Source organism: Lucilia cuprina, chromosome 6 (assembly GCF_022045245.1).
Source record: "Lucilia cuprina isolate Lc7/37 chromosome 6, ASM2204524v1, whole genome shotgun sequence".
NCBI classification, from domain to species: Eukaryota; Metazoa; Arthropoda; class Insecta; order Diptera; family Calliphoridae; genus Lucilia; species Lucilia cuprina.
This window is the reverse complement of record NC_060954.1, coordinates 47572319-47591802: the sequence shown is the minus strand read 5'-3', so window position 1 is coordinate 47591802 and position 19484 is coordinate 47572319. Positions and strand designations below refer to the sequence as shown.

Below are 19484 nucleotides of genomic sequence, written 5' to 3'. Positions count from 1 at the left end.
GACTAGACTATAGACTAGACTATAGACTAGACTATAGACTAGACTATAGACTAGACTATAGACTAGACTATAGACTAGACTATAGGCTAGACTATATACTAGACTATAGACTAGACTATAGACTAGACCATAGTCTATATAGACTAGACTATAGACTAGACTATAGACTAGACTATAGACTAGACTGCAGACTACAATGTAGACTAGAATATAGCCTAGACTATAGACTAGACTATAGACTAAACTATAGAGTATACTTTAAAATACTCTATAGACTAGACTAGAACCTAAACTACAGACTAGTCTATAGACTACATTATAGAATGGATTATAGACTAGACTATAGTCTAGAATACAGACTAGACAAGAGACTAGACTATAGAATATACTTTAGAATATACTATAGAATATACTATGGACGAGAATATAGACTAGACTATAGACTAGACTATAGACCAGACTATAGACTAGACTATAGATTAGACTATAGACTAGACTAAAGACTACACTATAGACCAGATTACAGACTAGACTATAGACTAGACTATAAACTAGACTACAGACTAGACTATAGACTAGACTATAAAATACTCTATAGGTACAGTGAAATAACTCCCAAATGAAATAACTCCCAACGGGTAAAATGAAATAACACCCAATCAACTGTCCATACAAATTGGGAATTATTTCATATGAAATAACTCCCAATTTGTTGGAACTTATTTCATATTTTAATGTTACTGAAATGAAATAACTCCCAATAAAATTTTTGTTGGGAATTATTTCATTTTTTTGAAGAAATTAGGAGATATTTCATATGTATTGGAAGTTATTTCATTTCTGTAAATTTTGTTGAAATTGGAAGTTATTTCATTCTTGTTGGGAGTTATTTCATTTTGTGGTAATAATTTTCCAAACTTTGGTGGATAATGCATTTTGGATCCTTAAACAAGTGTCGTGGACAGCCGGCCTTCGGCCGGGCGCAAGGGTTTAAAACTCTGGGGTATTTCGAATACTGGCTTCGCTAAATTTAACCTTTCATTGTACACAATGTATTTTATATCATTATGATTATGAACACTACGATACTTTCAAATGTATCACAATTCCATATCACAATTTTAATAATGCCCATGAGCATAGTGACATAAGTTCCATGGAATGCAAATAGTCCATTTATCATGAAAAGGCTTAATTTAGCGAAGCCGGTGTGTGAAATACCCCAGAGTTGAAAACCCTTGCGCCCGGCCGAAGGCCGGCTGTCCACCACACTTTCGTAAGGAGTTGGGAGTTATTTCACTTCTGTTGGGAATTATTTCATTGGAAGTTATTTTACACAAATAGATTCTTCGACTTGGGAATAATTTCATATTTTTTGGGATTTGTTTCATTGGGAGCTATTTCGCATTTTTTGGGACTTACATTTGTAAAACTCCCAAACTTCCAATTACTGGGAATTATTTCATTTTAAACTTTGGGAGTTATTTCATTTTAAAAGTTAATTTTTGATGAAATTGGGGTTTATTTCATTTTACTCGTTGGAAGTTATTTCATTTGGGAGCTATTTCACTGTACCTACTCTATAGACTAGACTATAACCTAAACTATAGACTACATTATATAATGGATTATAGACTAGACTATAGACTAGAATATAGACTAGACTAGAGACTAGACTATAGAATATACTTTAGAATATACTATAGAATATACTATGAATGAGAATATAAACTAAACTATAGACTAGACTAGACTACAATCTAGACCTATAGACTAAAGAAACTAATTGGTTCCAAACACTTGACTTAAAACACTACTCACTCCAAACAGTTTATATGATGTTTAATAATACGACTCAGAAACTCCAAATCCGCTTTCTCATGCTTAACATCCGGTTCATATTGCGTCAATTCATTGGACAAATAATCAAAATGCATATTTAATTGTGTCACAGAAGTAACCAGTAATAAATCAGCCGATAAAAATGCCACACCAGCCAAATATGCGCCATGAACCTGGCCCATATAGGTTAACCAATAGACCCAAGTTTTACCAGTCGAATCGTAGGGATACCAAATTAAAAAGCCAAATCTGCGCTCAAATTTCTCGGCGCCTAGAAAGTAATACTGAACAAACGACTTACAGGCAGGATACAAACTGAACGTTGAAGTATAGGCCAGGCACAAGATGGAAAATATAATCATAACACGATGCATAATGCGTTCATGATAATGCAAACGATTGCGCTCCTGCTGTTTGATGGTATTTGGAAAAATACTTTCCATTTGATCGAAATGTTTCTGGACAATTTTTTTATTAAGCACTAAAGCTAATTGTTTAAAGTCGGCCACCAAAGAGAATCCAATACAGGGTGCCACTGCTATAGCACCTAAAACGGTATCCTTGGACTGAACGGCCTGATAGAAAAATATTATTTCGCCCAACACTAACAGATTGAAATTTATAAAACCGGCATAAAGTAAACACTTAAACATCAGACTCAAACGGCGATTAGACGAACGATAATCGAAAATATCTTCACCAATAGTTTTATAGAAAATTGCAGGAATTTTCATAAAATCCTCATAAGTGCGCAAATGTTGAACCATTTTCTTCGACCTTTAAGTGTAACGGTTTTTAATTTTAATTTAACTAATTTTCTTGGAAAAGTTTTTCATGTTTTTATAGTTTTTAAAAGGAATTTATTGACTATAGATATTTATAGGTGTTAAAAAGTTTAAATTAGTTTATGAAGTTTTAATAACCATTTCCTTACAATGAATTGCATTTTAAAAGAGGAGGTGTTTATGAGAATTTTCTCAGTTGCAAATAAAATAGATGTTTTTAGGTTTTAACACCTGAAATAAAATTTAAATAATTTAATTATGACTAAACAGTTATGTAATAAGAAAATTTGATCTAGAAATATCTTTAGTTATTGTATGAAATGCCTTTTTTTCCATTCCTAATACAAAAGTGATAAAAGCAACATTGCGGAAAATTCTAATTACTAACGTCGTGGCAAAATTTCACCAGCTTTATAGTTTTAACGATTTAAAAAAATTTAGCATTTATTTTAAATTATGAATTTCTGCCTTACGGACCTGTATCAAACTGGAAAAGATTTTTGATACTAATAGTAACTTGATTAACGCGATTTACAACATTTTTACAATTTGAAAATATGCTAACTTGGTAGCACTTAAAGTACAAAACAAAAGAGTAACAGTTTAAAAGCATCTACAAATACTAAAATATGACTATGGTTTTAGTCTTTACTTACCGCACTACCTTATCAACAAATACCAATTGACATATCAAAAAACCCTGCCTTATCGACAAAACAATTTTTGCACATGTCATTACACAGCTGGTTTTACAAATAAAACAACAAGTCCAATGACAGCTAACAAAAAAGCAACAACAACAAAAAGCACACAAGTTGTTTTGACAACAGAAATTTCCTTAAAATTCCGCGCACAATAACGAAAAAATAAAAAATAATCACACAAAAAAAAACACCAAGAATCCTCTAAAAATAATTCAGAATAAGGAATATCATTTTGCTGTCGAATTAAAAATATAACGAAAATCTAATCAAAAATGGAAGAGGCCAAAAAATCATTTGAATTACAAGCTCAGGTACGGCAAAATGCCGAAGTTGTTAAGAACACACTCAACGATTTGTACAATTGGGAAAAAGAAATCAAGGATAAGGAGAAGAAACTGCACTCACAGCCGGAAAATAATGTAAACGATGGCAATTTGGTAAGTTTTTTTTAATTAATTATTAAATTGAAATATAAAATTAAAGTACTAGTCTAAGGGAATTAGAATGGCCTTACCGGCTGTAGGCCATCTATCTATCTATCTATCTATCTATCTATCTATCTATTTATCAATCAATCTATCTATCTATCTATCTATCTATCTATCTATCTATCTATCTATCTATCTATCTATCTATCTATCTATCTATCTATCTATCTATCTATCTATCTATCTATCTATCTATCTATCTATCTATCTATCTATCTATCTATTTATATATTTACGTATAATTAAAAAAATGCTTCTTTTGTATAATATACCAAAACATTTTACTATCTTTTCTTCCTGAATTCTTACCTTTACGATCCTCACTGGACATTAAGAGAGACAAAATGGAGACCTGTTTATTTTTGCTAACTTCCAAAAGTGTGGCCGAAGTGTTGGTATCCTTTGCTGGCAAATAAAAATCATGCAAAGTTCTAATGATGTCTGTTAAAGTATCCGAATCAAAACCAGCGCCCAAAATTTTGCATACATGAGAAACAGGTATACTCTAAAAAAGACAAATGTATAAAACATTTTAAATTAAATTGTTAAAGTTTCCAAAAATATACCTTCAAATATTGATATTTTTGTTGAGCTGACAATTCCTTCCAGTTGGAATAAAATTGAGCCGTAGAGCTAGGGGCAGGCGGTAAAGGACGCTGTTTGAAAATAGAAAATATATTTATTATAAGAATATTAAATTTAATTTAATATTTTTTTTCTTAAAGTACCTCCTTAATGTTTATTTCTTCTGCCATAATTTTATTGCACTTCTCATGTTTACTTAAAGAGTTTGTAGTTACAGTTTTCTCTTCCTCTACCTTGGCAGCAATATCCTGTTTTTCTACACTCAGAGGTTTAGGTACATTTGTAGTTTTTTTCACATTTGTTTCCTTTTTAAGGGGAGCCTTTACCTCCTCAAAGTGACCACAATTACTATTAAATAATTTATCAATATCTTCATCAGATATTTTTAAATTATCATAATTTTTACTATCTTTAGGGCCCACTACGTCAGCTATAGCTATGCGACTTAAGGGTTTTGTTGAACGTTTATAGGCTGGCTTATCGATGGGTAAAATATCTACCAAATTTGTACTAAGAGGACTAAAGTTGGGACCATTTGTTGATTTTACTAAATAAAAGAAGTTGTTTTATTATTTAATCATATATAAAAATCTCTACGAAATTTACCATTTTTACGCAAACGCTCATTAATTCGCTCCAGACTACGCTTGGCTTCACTGTTTTTTGGTTCTATCATTAATACTGTGGTACAATCTTTAAGGGCATCCATATTATTGCCCAACGATTCATTTGCCATCATGCGTCTGTAGTAGGCTTTCACCGCCAAACGATCGATGTCAATGGCTCGTTCACAATCCTCGATACATTCATCATATCTAAATGAAGCAAAGGGATTGTTAAATAAGAGTAGATTAGTTAATGAACTTATACATATGTATAGACTAGTTTACAGACTGGTCAATGCACTTTAAATTACCTTTCCAATTTTAAATAACACAAAGCACGATTACTGTAATACACTGCATCATCCGGATACAATTCTATAGCCTGTGTGTAAGCTTCTATGGCCATAGGATATTCAGCCATTTTGACATGTTTGTTACCGCGATCTTTAATTTCATTGGCTTCTTTATGTTTTAATTCTAGCGGATCATAGGGTGTGTCTTGTTTTTCGCTTGAGGGTGAGAGCAAAGAATCGTATTTGCTCAATAGACCATTACTTAAAGGGCTAGTGGGTGTAGTGGTTGAGGGATTTGGCAATTTTTTGGAATCCAGTTCCTTAATATGACTGCGTACAGGTAAAGTCTAGAAAAAGAGGACAATTTTTAATGTTTAATTTTTTAAAGACAATAGTAGAGGTTGATATACAGATAGATAGATAGATAGATAGATAGATAGATAGATAGATAGATAGATAGATAGATAGATAGGTAGATAGGTAGATAGATAGATTGATAGATAGATAGATAGATAGATAGATAGATAGATAGATAGATAGATAGATAGATAGATATATAGATAGATAGATAGATAGATAGATAGATAGATAGATAGATAGATAGATAGATAGATAGATAGATAGATAGATAGATAGATAGATAGATAGATAGATAGATAGATAGATAGATAGATAGATAGATAGATAAATAGATAAATAGATAAATAGATAAATAGATAAATAAATTAATAAAAGTGACAATAATTGAACATGTACTTCAAAACATTTCGTAATAAAGATCCAAACCTTCGATTCCTTACTAAACTACAGTTATGGAACTAATAAATTAAAAATTATTATTTTTTTTTTTTTTGCTTTTTTTCTTTTTTAGGATTATCTGAAATCATTAAATCCCTAAAGGAAAACAACTCTTTAGATACTACCTCAGCTGAAGAAATTATAAAGAAATTTAATTTAAATTAATCTTACATTTTCAACAATGTTTGTGTTTCTTTTTCTTCATTTTATTTCCAAAATGTCTGTTCATTTAATAAAAGGAAAACTCCTTTCAAAAAATACAAAATGAAAAGAAATAAATGATGTGCAAATTTTATGTTTGAAATTCGGAATTTTTTTTATGAAATAGTGATAAAATGCGGTAATATTGATACAATTTTTAGAACTGTAAATATATGATTAAACATAAGTGGGAGTTTTTGAAGATCTTAGAAGACGAATGGAAGAAAGGAAACAATTTGCTGATTTCAGGTATTTATTTATTGCAATTATAAATAAAATGTCCATATAAATTTGTATATAGAAAAATTTCAATATAAATATCACCCTAATAACAACAGTAGTATTTGTGCTTTAGCTATAAAACCTACTGTAATATTTGCCAGATTTAAAGCCTCTCTTAAGCAGATAATTTCAAATAAATAAGAGAAAATCTCTTAAACACTCTCTTAAAATATATTGATCTGAGGAAAAACAAGCTCTCCCCCCACTCACACACTCTAAATCCAAACAATAAAACGGTAAATGAAAATTCCCAGTCATTAAAAACAAGTGTGGGTGGTGGAGGCTTGAAACACTATAGTGTGAAGCAGTCTATGTAGTTGTAAATATTTGGTCAAGTGTTTTTTTGCAACAATAACTACTTGATTTACATACAAGCTCTCTAACAAAAAAAATCTTTTTGTACATGAATATAAATGCAAATTTTATACTAACCTAAGTAAGAGAGTTTAAATACGTTTTAGTGAGCGGGAGATTTGCAGAAAACCAGAGATTTATTCAAGTCAAAATAATTTAAATAAATAACATAAAAATCTAAAACGAGTATGGATACTTGTCGTTTTGGTTATGGATTTATAGACTACAGCGGGGGTTGTGACAAGTGTTGTTTTTTTTTTGCGTTGGTCAACGTTAAAAGCTGTTTACTATCCAATGAAAACAAAAAAAAAAACTAACCAAGAAATAATACGAAGTCTACTATATGAAATTTTTAAAATTCAATAAATAAAAGAATTTAATCTTTTTCAAATCATTAACATTAGCTAAGAAAATATCAAATTAAAATACTAAGATATTTAGATAAAAGATGTTAACATAAATGACAATATAAGCTCTTTAAAAGCTATTTAATTTTTCATAAAACCAATGAAATAAGAATTCAAAGATTTTGCTTTGTTGCTTAATACTTTTACGAATTATCTATAAATTTTAATATTTAGTTACAAAAGAATCTATCTCCTCTTGAAATGAAATGGAATAGCTTCGATGATTCGAAACAGTGCTATAGTAGTTTATAAAACAAGCTGACTTTTAAAGAACAGACTTAGGATGGAAAAGGATGGATCTATGGTTTAATTCTGTATAGAAATATCGCGATCACCTTGATTATGCCTTATTCTCTAAGATATTTACTCATTAGTAAGTAGTCGTAATTATCACAGTTGAAAGATCGTGGCAGCCCCGAAATCTTTATTCCTTTAAAGAATAACAGTTCAGATAGATAGATAGATAGATAGATAGATAGATAGATAGATAGATAGATAGATAGATAGATAGATAGATAGATAGATAGATAGATAGATAGATAGATAGATAGATAGATAGATAGATAGATAGATAGATAGATAGATAGATAGATAGATAGATAGATAGATAGATAGATAGATAGATAGATAGATAGATAGATAGATAGATAGATAGATAGATAGATAGATAGATAGATAGATAGATAGATAGATAGACAGATTTGAAACCGACATCGTCTCTTAAGGAACTCCAATAGTATCATGACTAGAATTTTGGCACCAAATATATCGATCTACATTTTATAAATAGTTGATATCTTAAAAACGATTTACTAGAAATGGTGTAAATTAACTATGTTCAAGTTTCAAACGATTACATTCTTTTTACCTACTGCCAACAGAGTACACATACATTTTTAATGACGATACGATAATATGTATTTTAAAGAGACATATTTTAGTACAACCATAATAATCGTGTGTCGTTTTTTCTGATTTCTGTATAATCGTGTTGTTGGTGATGGTGGTGACTTGGCAAACTGACTGGGGAGTGTGGGGAGGTCTTCGACTAATGTGTGTACGAGAGTAAAGTATGGCTTAACTGAGGTTGCGCTTGATCAACTTGATCCACTCCAGTGACAGCAGTAAACGCGAAAAGTTAAAACAAAAACTGCTCATCATTTCGTGCGGTTTACACTAGTTCTAAGTTCGATACAACCAAACACACACACTCATACGCAAAAAAAAACTGATATCGGTTATATTTTGGTTTTTAACTTTTTTAAAATTCAAAATAAAAAAAATAAATAAATTTAATTATAGAAAAAAAGAAGAAATACGTAAAAAACAAAAAAATATATATTAAAATTTAAAAAAAAAATACCAAGAAAATAAAATAAAAAACCAAACAAAACTTGTTATTTTTTATAATTTTGCAAAAATCTCTATGCACACTTACACACTGAAAAGTGAACAGGCATTTTTAACAAATACACTCACGCTCATAGATCAGTGGGGTTTGGTGGAGCTGCCTGGTATCGTTCGTTCATTCGCATGTTTAAAACAAAAACAACAACAACAACTAATAATATATTGATACGAGAGTGAGTTTCTTTAAAGAAATAAAGAAAAAAAAAACACACATTTTTTTTGTTTTCGAATTGAATTTCAGCTTAAAAATGATCGTTAACGACAAGTGATCACGGTTAAAATACAACAGCAACTAACTTCTACTCCAAAAGAAAATAAATCCCCAAAAACAAAATTAAAACAAGAAAATAAAGAAAATATAATGAAAAACTCATGATTTTCTCATGCAAAAATTTGAAATAAAATGTGCAAAAAATATATTGAAATCTTTGTTTTGTTTTTTTTTTTTGTGCAAAAATTTCTTTAAATATTTTTCATTTTACTTAAAGCAGTTGTGAAAAGAAAGAGCAAAAAAAAGATGTGAGATTAAATTATCAGTTGTAACGTGCAAGAAAAAGAAAAAAAAACAAAATAAAAAAGAAAATTAAAAACAAAACAAAAAGAAAATTTTAAATTACAAGAAAAAAACAAAAACATATAAATTTATTATAAAAGTAAAAATAAACAACGAAGAAAATAAAACCGAGGTTTGCTAAAAAAAAGAAAATTTCCAATATTTTTTTACATAAAAGAGAGGAAAATTTTAAAAGGGATTTTAAAAGCAGGACTATATTAGGAAAGTCTTTGCTGTTTTAGTTAAAATTCGTTATTTTTTCTAAAACATCTTACTAATGAAAATGACTAAATTACATTAAGAAGACTCAAACAAACCAAAACGATAAAACCGGAGTAATTTTTCTGATTCGATTAAGTCATGTTCGTCCGTCTGTTATATCCTTTGAAAAAATATGGGGGATATTTTGATGTTGTCATTCCGTTTTCAACACATCGAAATATTGATCTTACCCCACAAAAGTATATATATTCTGTGTCCTTATTATATTCTAAGACGATCTTACCATGTTTGTCTGAGAGATTTGAGATTTTACACGAATATTATTAGTATTGGGCAATATCGGTTCACGTTTTCATAGATATATACATAGATAGATAGATAGATAGATAGATAGATAGATAGATAGATAGATAGATAGATAGATAGATAGATAGATAGATAGATAGATAGATAGATAGATAGATAGATAGATAGATAGATAGATAGATAGATAGATAGATAGATAGATAGATAGATAGATAGATAGATAGATAGATAGATAGATAGATAGATAGATAGATAGATAGATAGATAGATAGATAGATAGATAGATAGATAGATAGATAGATGTAGTAAGAATCTTCAATCTAGGCATTTACGATTCAAAACATAATATTCAGAAATTGGTTTAAATGATAAGAAACATATACATAAAGTAAAATCGCTTTGTTGCAAAAAATTTCATTTGAAAAATTTTTATGACATTCAACGATACGACATCGATTGTGAATTGGACAATTAGGTTTTCCATTTACGGTAAAGTATTATGTAGATAGTTAATATGATTCAAAACATTATATTCTGAAATAAATCTACAAATGCGATCATGTTGAATTCTCAAATGCTTTCCAGCTACTGATAATAACTATTTTATAAACAAAAACATCTAAATTAAGTAAATAATTAAAAATTCATGACTCAAGTTGTAAAGCTGAAATAGTAGAAATTCCAAGAAATCCACCCCCAGCTTTTGTTTAAATTAATTTTCTACTATTTATTATTTTAAAAGTTATTACTAGGATTTATTTAAATGTCATAGATACATATATACTACATATATACTTAACACTTGTAAAATAAATAAAATGTTAAAATTTTAAAGATTCATTAAATTAAATAGTAATGTTTGTCGATAAACAAATTTATACAAAAAATATTAAAATTTCTAGACAATTCTGTCTAGTATTGTCTATTGTCCTGACTGTAGTAGTATTGTCTATTCTTCTAAAAATTGTCTTGTCTATAGTTCAGATTACAGTTTTGCCCATAGTCTAGACTATAATCTTGTCTATAGTCTAGATTATAGTTCAGACTATTGTCCAGACTATAGTCTTGTCTATTGTTCAGACTATAGAGTCTAGATTATAGTCTTGTCTATTTTTTAGACTATAGAGTCTAGACTGTAGTTTTGTCTATAGTCTAGACTATAATCTTGCCCATAGTACAGCCAATTCCTTGTATGTAGTCCAGATTACAGTTTTGTCCAGTCTAGATTATAGTCCAGACTATACTCCATACTGTAGTCCAGACTATGGCCTTGTTTATAGTCCAGACTATAGTCTTGTCTATAGTCCAGACTATAGTCTTGTCTATAGTCCAGACTCTAGTCTTGTCTATAGTCCAGACTATAGTCTTGTCTATAGTCCAGACTATAGTCTTGTCTATAGTCCAGACTATAGTCTTGTCTATAGTCCAGACTATAGTCTTGTCTATAGTCCAGACTATAGTCTTGTCTATAGTCCAGACTATAGTCTTGTCTATAGTCCAGACTATAGTCTTGTCTATAGTCTTGTCTTTAGTGTTGTCTATAGTCTAGTCTACAGTCTTGTCTATAGTCTAGACTATAGTCTTGTCTATAGTCTTGACTATAGTCTTGTCTATAGTCCAGACTATGGTCTTGGCTATAGTCCAGACTGTAGTCTTGACTATAGTAGTCTATAGTCCAGACTATTTTCTTGTCTATAGTCCAGACTATGGTCTTGTCTATAGTCCAGACTATGATCTTGTCTATTGTCCAGACAATAGTCTTGTCTTTAGTCCAGATTATAGTTTTGTCTATAGCTTGTATAGCTTGTAGGTCGTTTATAGATTAAATCTATTGTCCAGACTTTATTTAAAATTTTTTTGATATTGATTTCAAACGAACTTCGCAAAATCGAATATAGATGGTCCGGTCTAAAACTAAGTAAATTACAAAATGGGTGATTGTTTTAATGTATTCATGTCCTAATGGATAATAATGATAAGAATTCTATAAAAAAACAAACGAGTACATAGTGAATCATCTATCAAGTCTGATATTATTTTTCTCACATCTCAAAAACAGACACGATCAAATGATCAGAAACGAACTATAAAAAAACACAATATTTGATTTCATTATATACAAAAGAAAAACTTTTTTTGCTCATGAGTTTTATTTTCTTTTACATCGTTTTAAATAATAAAAAAAAATTGTTTTTTAAGCAAAATTACGATGGCATATTAAATAAAAATAAATAAAATTATTAAAAATCAAGTGAATTTATGAAGATGATAAGAAGCTGGAAATAATATTATTAATACGTAATTATATATTAACTATAAAAAATTGATTATACTTTATTGAAAAAAAATATGAAAAAAGCAAATATTACAGAAATTATATATTATATATATTTGTAATCATATTCTTCCTACTTTGTTGTTGTTGTTTTTTAATTTTTCAATTTTACAACCGTTATTACAAAGAAAAGCTTAATACTTGAAAACAAAAATAAATTATGGAATTTTTTTTTTCTTATAAATTTACTAGTGATTGAACAAATATTTTAAAACACAAAAAAATGCTGTAAATTAAAAATTTTATTTAAAAGAATATCAGTGAAGCAGAAGTTTTGAAGGAGCGGAAAAGATAATATAATCTTAGTAAGTATTATAAATATATATAATTTTGTAATAAAAATATATCTGACATTTTTTTATTAAATTTTAAAAGACAATTTTAAATTATCGATATTTTAAGATTGTTCAATAGTACAGAATTATTATAGAATATACAGTTGCAGATTTTGTAAATCGCATTAGAAAGAACTTCGCATTACCTTTCATTTGATGTACATATTGTCTATGTAGCGAAAGATGTTTCCGAGTGTATAGCAATAAAATGTCGGATCTGCTAGAAACTTCAAAATTTACCAACAATATGTCAAAATGTTGAAATTTCAAAACTGTGCTAAAGAACATAATTCTTTTCGACATCTTTTAACTATTTTTTTAATTTTGTTCTTCCCTCTATAAAATTTTACCTAAAGTCCGTTTTAATTAGTTTTTACTGTATTTAATTAGATAGTTAATAAATAATTTTATTAACAATTTAAAAATTATTGTCATAATATCCACCATTTTTTTGGGATGTTATTGCTTTCAAAACTGGTTACTTTCACTGATTTGCAAATTATACTCTTTAACACTTTAGAACCAGTTCTTTAAAAATATAACCCGGATTTTAAGGTATATTCATATTAGCTATAATTGTTTTCTTTCTAAAACAGTAAATAGTCATAGAAATCATTTCATCTAATTAGAATTGCTAATCCGTAACTAATTAGATTAGTCCCCTAACCCCCAATATCACAATGTCTGGTTATATTTTACTGTAAGGTTAAATCGGCAGTTTTTATACAAAAAATATTTTAACAAACAGAATATCTACGATAATCGGATATGGAGTTGACCGGGCTAATAGAGATTTCAAGAAATTTATTTCACAAAGAATTGATTCTTTTAATACTCTTGTCGTATATGAAAACATTTGTTTTAAAACTTCCCAAAGCGTAAATTGTTCATTGTTTTTTTTTATATTTCACGTACTGATATCGCAAAATTAATTACAAAAAATCTCGCTAAACAATAGAAAAAGATCAAATTAAAAAGTAATATATAGTTTTTGCCAAAAAGTGAAATAATAAGTTTTTATAAAGTTCCCCTCAGCGAGAGGTATTCAAAACTATGGTCTTCTTTATAGTCTAGTCTGAATAATACTGTTGTCTACAATCTATAATATATAGTCTATAGTTCAGATTATAAACAGTCCTATAGTACCGGCTGTATTCCGTTATATAGTCCAAACTATGATCTAGTATATACTTAATATAGTCTCTAGCGTAAGCTAATGTCTAATTATATTCTACTCATAACCAATAGCGAAGTTCATACCATAGACTAAACACAATTCTACAGACTACCTTACAGACAACTGTTCATGTAGAAAAATTGATACTCCAAATCAAGTCTTTAGCATAGTCTAAAATATAGACTATAACCACATTTGTAGTGAAATCTATAATCTAGTCTATAGTATATAGTCTAGTCCATAGACTACTCTATAGTCTAGTCTATAGTATATAGTCTAGTCCATATACTACTCTATAGTCTAGTCTATAGTATATAGTCTAGTCTATAGACTACTCTATAGTCTAGTCTATAGACTACTCTATAGTCTAGTCTATAGACTACTCTATAGTCTAGTCTATAGACTACTCTATAGTCTAGTCTATAGACTACTCTATAGTCTAGTCTATAGACTACTCTATAGTCTAGTCTATAGACTACTCTATAGTCTAGTCTATAGACTACTCTATAGTCTAGTCTATAGACTACTCTATAGTCTAGTCTATAGACTACTCTATAGTCTAGTCTATAGACTACTCTATAGTCTAGTCTATAGACTACTCTATAGTCTAGTCTATAGACTACTCTATAGTCTAGTCTATAGACTACTCTATAGTCTAGTCTATAGTCTAGTCTATAGTCTAGAATATAGTCTAGTCTATAGTCTAGTCTATAGTCTAGAATATAGTCTAGTCTATAGTCTAGTCTATAGTCTAGTCTATAGTCTAGTCTAAGTCTAGTCTATAGTCCTAGTCTATATCTAGTCTATAGTCTAGTCTATAGTCTAGTCTATATTCTAGTCTATAGTCTAGTCTATAGTCTAGTCTATAGTCTAGTCTATAGTCTAGTCTATAGTCTAGTCTATAGTCTAGTCTATAGTCTAGTCTATAGTCTAGTCTATAGTCTAGTCTATAGTCTAGTCTATAGTCTAGTCTATAGTCTAGTCTATAGTCTAGTCTATAGTCTAGTCAATAGTCTAGTCTATAGTCTAGTCTATAGTCTAGTCTATAGTCTAGTCTATATCTAGTCTATAGTCTAGTCTATAGTCTAGTCTATAGTCTAGTCTATAGTCTAGTCCTATAGTCTAGTCTATAGTCTAGTCTATAGTCTAGTCTATAGTCCTAGTCTATAGTCTAGTCTATAGTCTAGTCTATAGTCTAGTCCTATAGTCTAGTCTATAGTCTAGTCTATAGTCTAGTCTATAGTCTATCTATAGTCTAGTCTATAGTCTAGTCTATAGTCTAGTCTATAGTCTAGTCTATAGTCTAGTCTATAGTCTAGTCTATAGTCTAGTCTATAGTCTAGTCTATAGTCTAGTCTATAGTCTAGTCTATAGTCTAGTCTATAGTCTAGTCTATAGTCTAGTCTATAGTCTAGTCTATAGTCTAGTCTATAGTCTAGTCTATAGTCTAGTCTATAGTCTAGTCTATAGTCTAGTCTATAGTCTAGTCTATAGTCTAGTCTATAGTCTAGTCTAAGTCTAGTCTATAGTCCTAGTCTATAGTCTAGTCTATAGTCTAGTCTATAGTCTAGTCTATAGTCTAGTCTATAGTCTAGTCTATAGTCTAGTCTATAGTCTAGTCTATAGTCTAGTCTATAGTCTAGTCTAAAGTCTAGTCTATAGTCTAGTCTATAGTCTAGTCTATAGTCTAGTCTATAGTCTAGTCTATAGTCTAGTCTATAGTCTAGTCTATAGTCCTAGCTATAGTCTAGTCTATAGTCTAGTCTATAGTCTAGTCTATAGTCTAGTCCATAGTCTAGTCTATAGTCTAGTCTATAGTCTATAGTCTATCCATAATCTAGTCTATAACTACTCTATAGTCTAGTCTATAGTCTAGTCTATAGTCTAGTCTATAGTCTAGTCTATAGTCTAGTCTATAGTCTAGAATATAGTCTAGTCTATAGTCTAGTCTATAGTCTAGTCTATAGTCTAGTCTATAGTCTAGTCTATAGTCTAGTCTATAGTCTATCTATAGTCTAGTCTAATAGTCTAGTCTATAGTCTAGTCTATAGTCTAGTCTATAGTCTAGTCTATAGTCTAGTCTATAGTCTAGTCTATAGTCCTAGTCTATAGTCTAGTCTATAGTCTAGTCTATAGTCTAGTCTATAGTCTAGTCTATAGTCTAGTCTATAGTCTAGTCTATAGTCTAGTCTATAGTCTAGTCTATAGTCTAGTCTATAGTCTAGTCTATAGTCTAGTCTATAGTCTAGTCTATAGTCTAGTCTATAGTCTAGTCTATAGTCTAGTCTATAGTCTAGTCTATAGTCTAGTCTATAGTCCTAGTCTATAGTCTAGTCTATAGTCTAGTCTATAGTCTAGTCTATAGTCTAGTCTATAGTCTAGTCTATAGTCTAGTCTATAGTCTAGTCTATAGTCTAGTCTATAGTCCTAGTCTATAGTCTAGTCTATAGTCTAGTCTATAGTCTAGTCCTATAGTCTAGTCTATAGTCTAGTCATAGTCTAGTCTATAGTCTAGTCTATAGTCTAGTCTATATAGTCTAGTCTATAGTCTAGTCTATAGTCTAGTCTATAGTCTAGTCTATAGTCTAGTCTATAGTCTAGTCTATAGTCCTAGTCTATAGTCTAGTCTATATCTAGTCTATAGTCTAGTCATAGTCTAGTCTATAGTCTAGTCTATAGTCTAGTCTATAGTCTAGTCTATAGTCTAGTCTATAGTCTAGTCTATAGTCTAGTCTATAGTCTAGTCTATAGTCTAGTCTATAGTCTAGTCTATAGTCTAGTCTATAGTCTAGTCTATAGTCTAGTCTATAGTCCTAGTCTATAGTCTAGTCTATAGTCTAGTCTATAGTCTAGTCTATAGTCTAGTCTATAGTCTAGTCTATAGTCTAGTCTATAGTCTAGTCTATAGTCTAGTCTATAGTCTAGTCTATAGTCTAGTCTATAGTCTAGTCTATAGTCTAGTCTAAAGTCTAGTCTATAGTCTAGTCTATAGTCTAGTCTATAGTCTATATCTATAGTCTAGTCCATATATCTAGTCTATAGTCTAGTCTATAGTCTATAGTCTAGTCCATAATCTAGTCTATAGTCTAGTCTATAGTCTAGTCTATAGTCTAGTCTATAGTCTAGTCTATAGTCTAGTCTATAGTCTAGTCTATAGTCTAGTCTATAGTCTAGTCTATAGTCTAGTCTATAGTCTAGTCTATAGTCTAGTCTATAGTCTAGTCTTTAGTCTAGTCTATAGTCTAGTCTATAGTCTAGTTTATAGTCTAGTCTATAGTCTAGTCTATAGTCTAGTCTATAGTCTACTCTATAGTCTAGTCTATAGTCTAGTCTATAGTCTAGTCTATAGTCTAGTCTATAGTCTAGTCTATAGTCTAGTATATAGTCTAGTCTATAGTCTAGTCTATAGTCTAGTCTATAATCTAGTCTATAGTCTAGTCTATAGTCTAGTCTATAGCCTAGAGGTGACTAGCTATTTTAACATGTGCTTGTCCTACGAGGAAGTCAGTCATCACCCCATAGATTACGAAAACGTAGTAAAAGGCTTAAGCTTGTGTTTGAAGTGTCCACTCTCTCGCTTACAAGAGTTAAGATTGTCTTCACCCTTGTTTACACTGAATGCACTCTTTGTCATCGAACTGCTGGTATATATATACAAACTACATCCAAAACTACATCCAAGTTTATACTCAGATCGTAGTCAAGTCAATATTGCAGACTATAGAAAAGCCTACATTCCTGTTTAAGTCTATTCTGTACACACACTATAGTCAATTCTTTAGATCTGACTATAGGAAAGTGTATAGTCCTTACTACAGAATTTGGTGCTTGAAAATATCACACTTGACTTAAGTCTGATCTACATTAAAGTATTTAGACTATAGTCCACAATACATACCAGTATATATACACTCCAGTCAATAGTTCAGACCATGGTTATGTCAATGATGCAATTTTTAATCACGGCTATTTACACACTAGACTATAGCCATGTATATATTCCAAACTATAGACAAGTCGATAATATAGACTCCAATATACTAAACTATACTAAAGTCTTTAGTCCATATTATAGTCTAGCCTATACTCCAGACTATAGTCAAATCTATAGTACATACTATATTCTAAATTATGGTCAAGTCTTTATCCTAGACTATAAAAAAGTCTATATTTCAGGTTTATGTCTAGTCTATATACACACTATAGTCAATTCTTAAGCCCTAACTATAGTAAATGGTATATAGTCCAGACTATAGAATTTGACTCTATTTCATGAAAACCTCAAGGCATACACTAAAGATAGTTCAAGAGTTTCAGAAGAAATAATATAATTGTATCCAAACTATACTGACGTGAATACCTTTAATAAATCAAAAGATTATGAACAATAAAACGAAGTTAACAATAACAAACGTTTTAAATATTCAATTTAAATCGGCAAATAAAAAATTAACAATTTTTATAGAATATTCCCCTATAGCAAACATATTCATTTCAAAATTTAGTTTTTCTATAACAAAAAGAAAAAAAGCTGGCAAATACATATGAATTATATATAAAATATCTATATAAAAAAAAAACAAACTTAATGGAACTATAGTTAGCTGATTACTTATAGAAATGATCTACGAATGCAAGAGTCTAGAGTTAATTTTATTATTGTACTTTAGAGATTTATGCCAGACACTAAGAAACATGCGATAATATATGTTTTACAATTCTTTACAAAAACAAATTAAATGTTATTGTTCGTATGGCAGTTTATTTAGTTCTTTCATATTTTGCCATTTAGTAGAAAAGTAAACAAAAAAAAAATACTTTTTTTCTTTTTACATACATATGTATGAGTGTACCTAACTGTGGTTACAAGTAATAATTTCCTAACTCAAAAATAATACCTATAACTTTTAAGTGTATATATTTTTATTGAATTCTGTCAGAAAACTTAATGTCCTAAAGTTAACTTAGCCGTTTTTTGCTTATTACACAGATCTTTGTAGCTGTAATAGCATTTTTACTTAATGCAATAAACATTAAAAGACTTATATATTTTGCTCTGAGAAAAAAACTAGTTACATTTCGTATTGCATTTGACATTTATTGCAGTTGCAAACAGTCGACAGCTGGGTTGCATCATGCAGTTGCATTTTACGATGTTTTTGATAGATTTTAAAAAAAATTAGCATTAGGCAAAATATGAATTAAAGAATACACCTCATAATGAATAAATTCAATGAAAACCTTAAAATTTGAATGAAATATTTGGCAACAGTTATATACAACAAAAATGTACATAGTCCGTACACTAGTCTAGCCTATAGTCTAGTCTATAATCTAGTCTATAGTCTAGTCTATTCTATAGTCTAGTCTATAGCCTAGTCTATAGTCTAGTTTATAGTCTAGTCTATTGTCTAGTCTATTGTCTAGTCTATAGTCTAGTCTATAGTCTAGTCTATAGACTAGACTATAGATAGTCTTTAGTCTAGTCTATAGTCTAGACTATAGATAGTCTTTAGTCTAGTCTATAGTCTGGTCTATAGTCTAGTCTATAGTCTAGTCTATAGTCTGGTCTATAGTCTAGTCTATAGTCTAGTCTATAGTCTAGTCTATAGTCTAGTCTATAGTCTAGTCTATAGTCTAGTCTATAGTCTAGTCTATAGTCTAGTCTATAGTCTGGTCTATAGTCTAGTCTATAGTCTAGTCTATAGTCTAGTCTATAGTCTAGTCTATAGTCTAGTCTATATTTTCTAGTCTATAATCTTGTCTAGTCTATAGTCTAGTCTAAAGCGTACACTTAAGTGT

The 19484-nt window shown here is 29.7% G+C and overlaps 3 protein-coding genes across 3 annotated transcripts in view; 1 reads left to right on the top strand and 2 right to left on the bottom strand.

Annotated features, from left to right (window-relative positions):
• LOC111684955 (odorant receptor 67c) overlaps positions 1-2838 on the bottom strand; it is a 4069-nt gene extending 1231 nt beyond the window's left edge. The window contains exon 1 of the mRNA XM_046954685.1: positions 1822-2838. Coding sequence (XP_046810641.1) covers positions 1822-2609 — 788 coding nt within the window. The 5' untranslated portion in view covers positions 2610-2838. The remainder of the gene's footprint in view (positions 1-1821) is intronic.
• A 1213-nt stretch (positions 2839-4051) lies between these two features.
• On the bottom strand, positions 4052-5674 carry LOC111687324 (RNA polymerase II-associated protein 3). Its single transcript, XM_023449753.2, has 5 exons — positions 5321-5674; positions 5011-5219; positions 4548-4951; positions 4386-4475; positions 4052-4324 (listed from the first exon to the last, which is right to left on the bottom strand). The coding sequence occupies exons 1-5, from the start codon at positions 5428-5430 to the stop codon at positions 4052-4054; spliced, it is 1086 nt and encodes a 361-aa protein (XP_023305521.2). The 5' UTR covers positions 5431-5674.
• A 2725-nt stretch (positions 5675-8399) lies between these two features.
• Positions 8400-19484, top strand: part of LOC111687322 (myelin regulatory factor) — a 30736-nt gene continuing 19651 nt past the window's right edge. Inside the window, exons 1-2 of the mRNA XM_023449751.2 lie at positions 8400-8927; positions 12363-12475. The gene's annotated coding sequence lies outside the window, so the exon portion shown is untranslated. The remainder of the gene's footprint in view (positions 8928-12362; positions 12476-19484) is intronic.

Excerpts from the sequence above, each read along its gene's own strand:
- LOC111687324 (XM_023449753.2), bottom strand. The coding sequence starts at position 5,430 with ATGGCTGAATATCCTATGGCCATAGAAGCTTACACACAGGCTATAGAA. Across the intron at positions 5,220-5,320 it reads TGTTATTTAAAATTGGAAAG|ATATGATGAATGTATCGAGG; the intron begins GTAATTTAAAGT and ends TGCTTCATTTAG. Across the intron at positions 4,325-4,385 it reads AAAAATATCAATATTTGAAG|AGTATACCTGTTTCTCATGT; the intron begins GTATATTTTTGG and ends TGTCTTTTTTAG.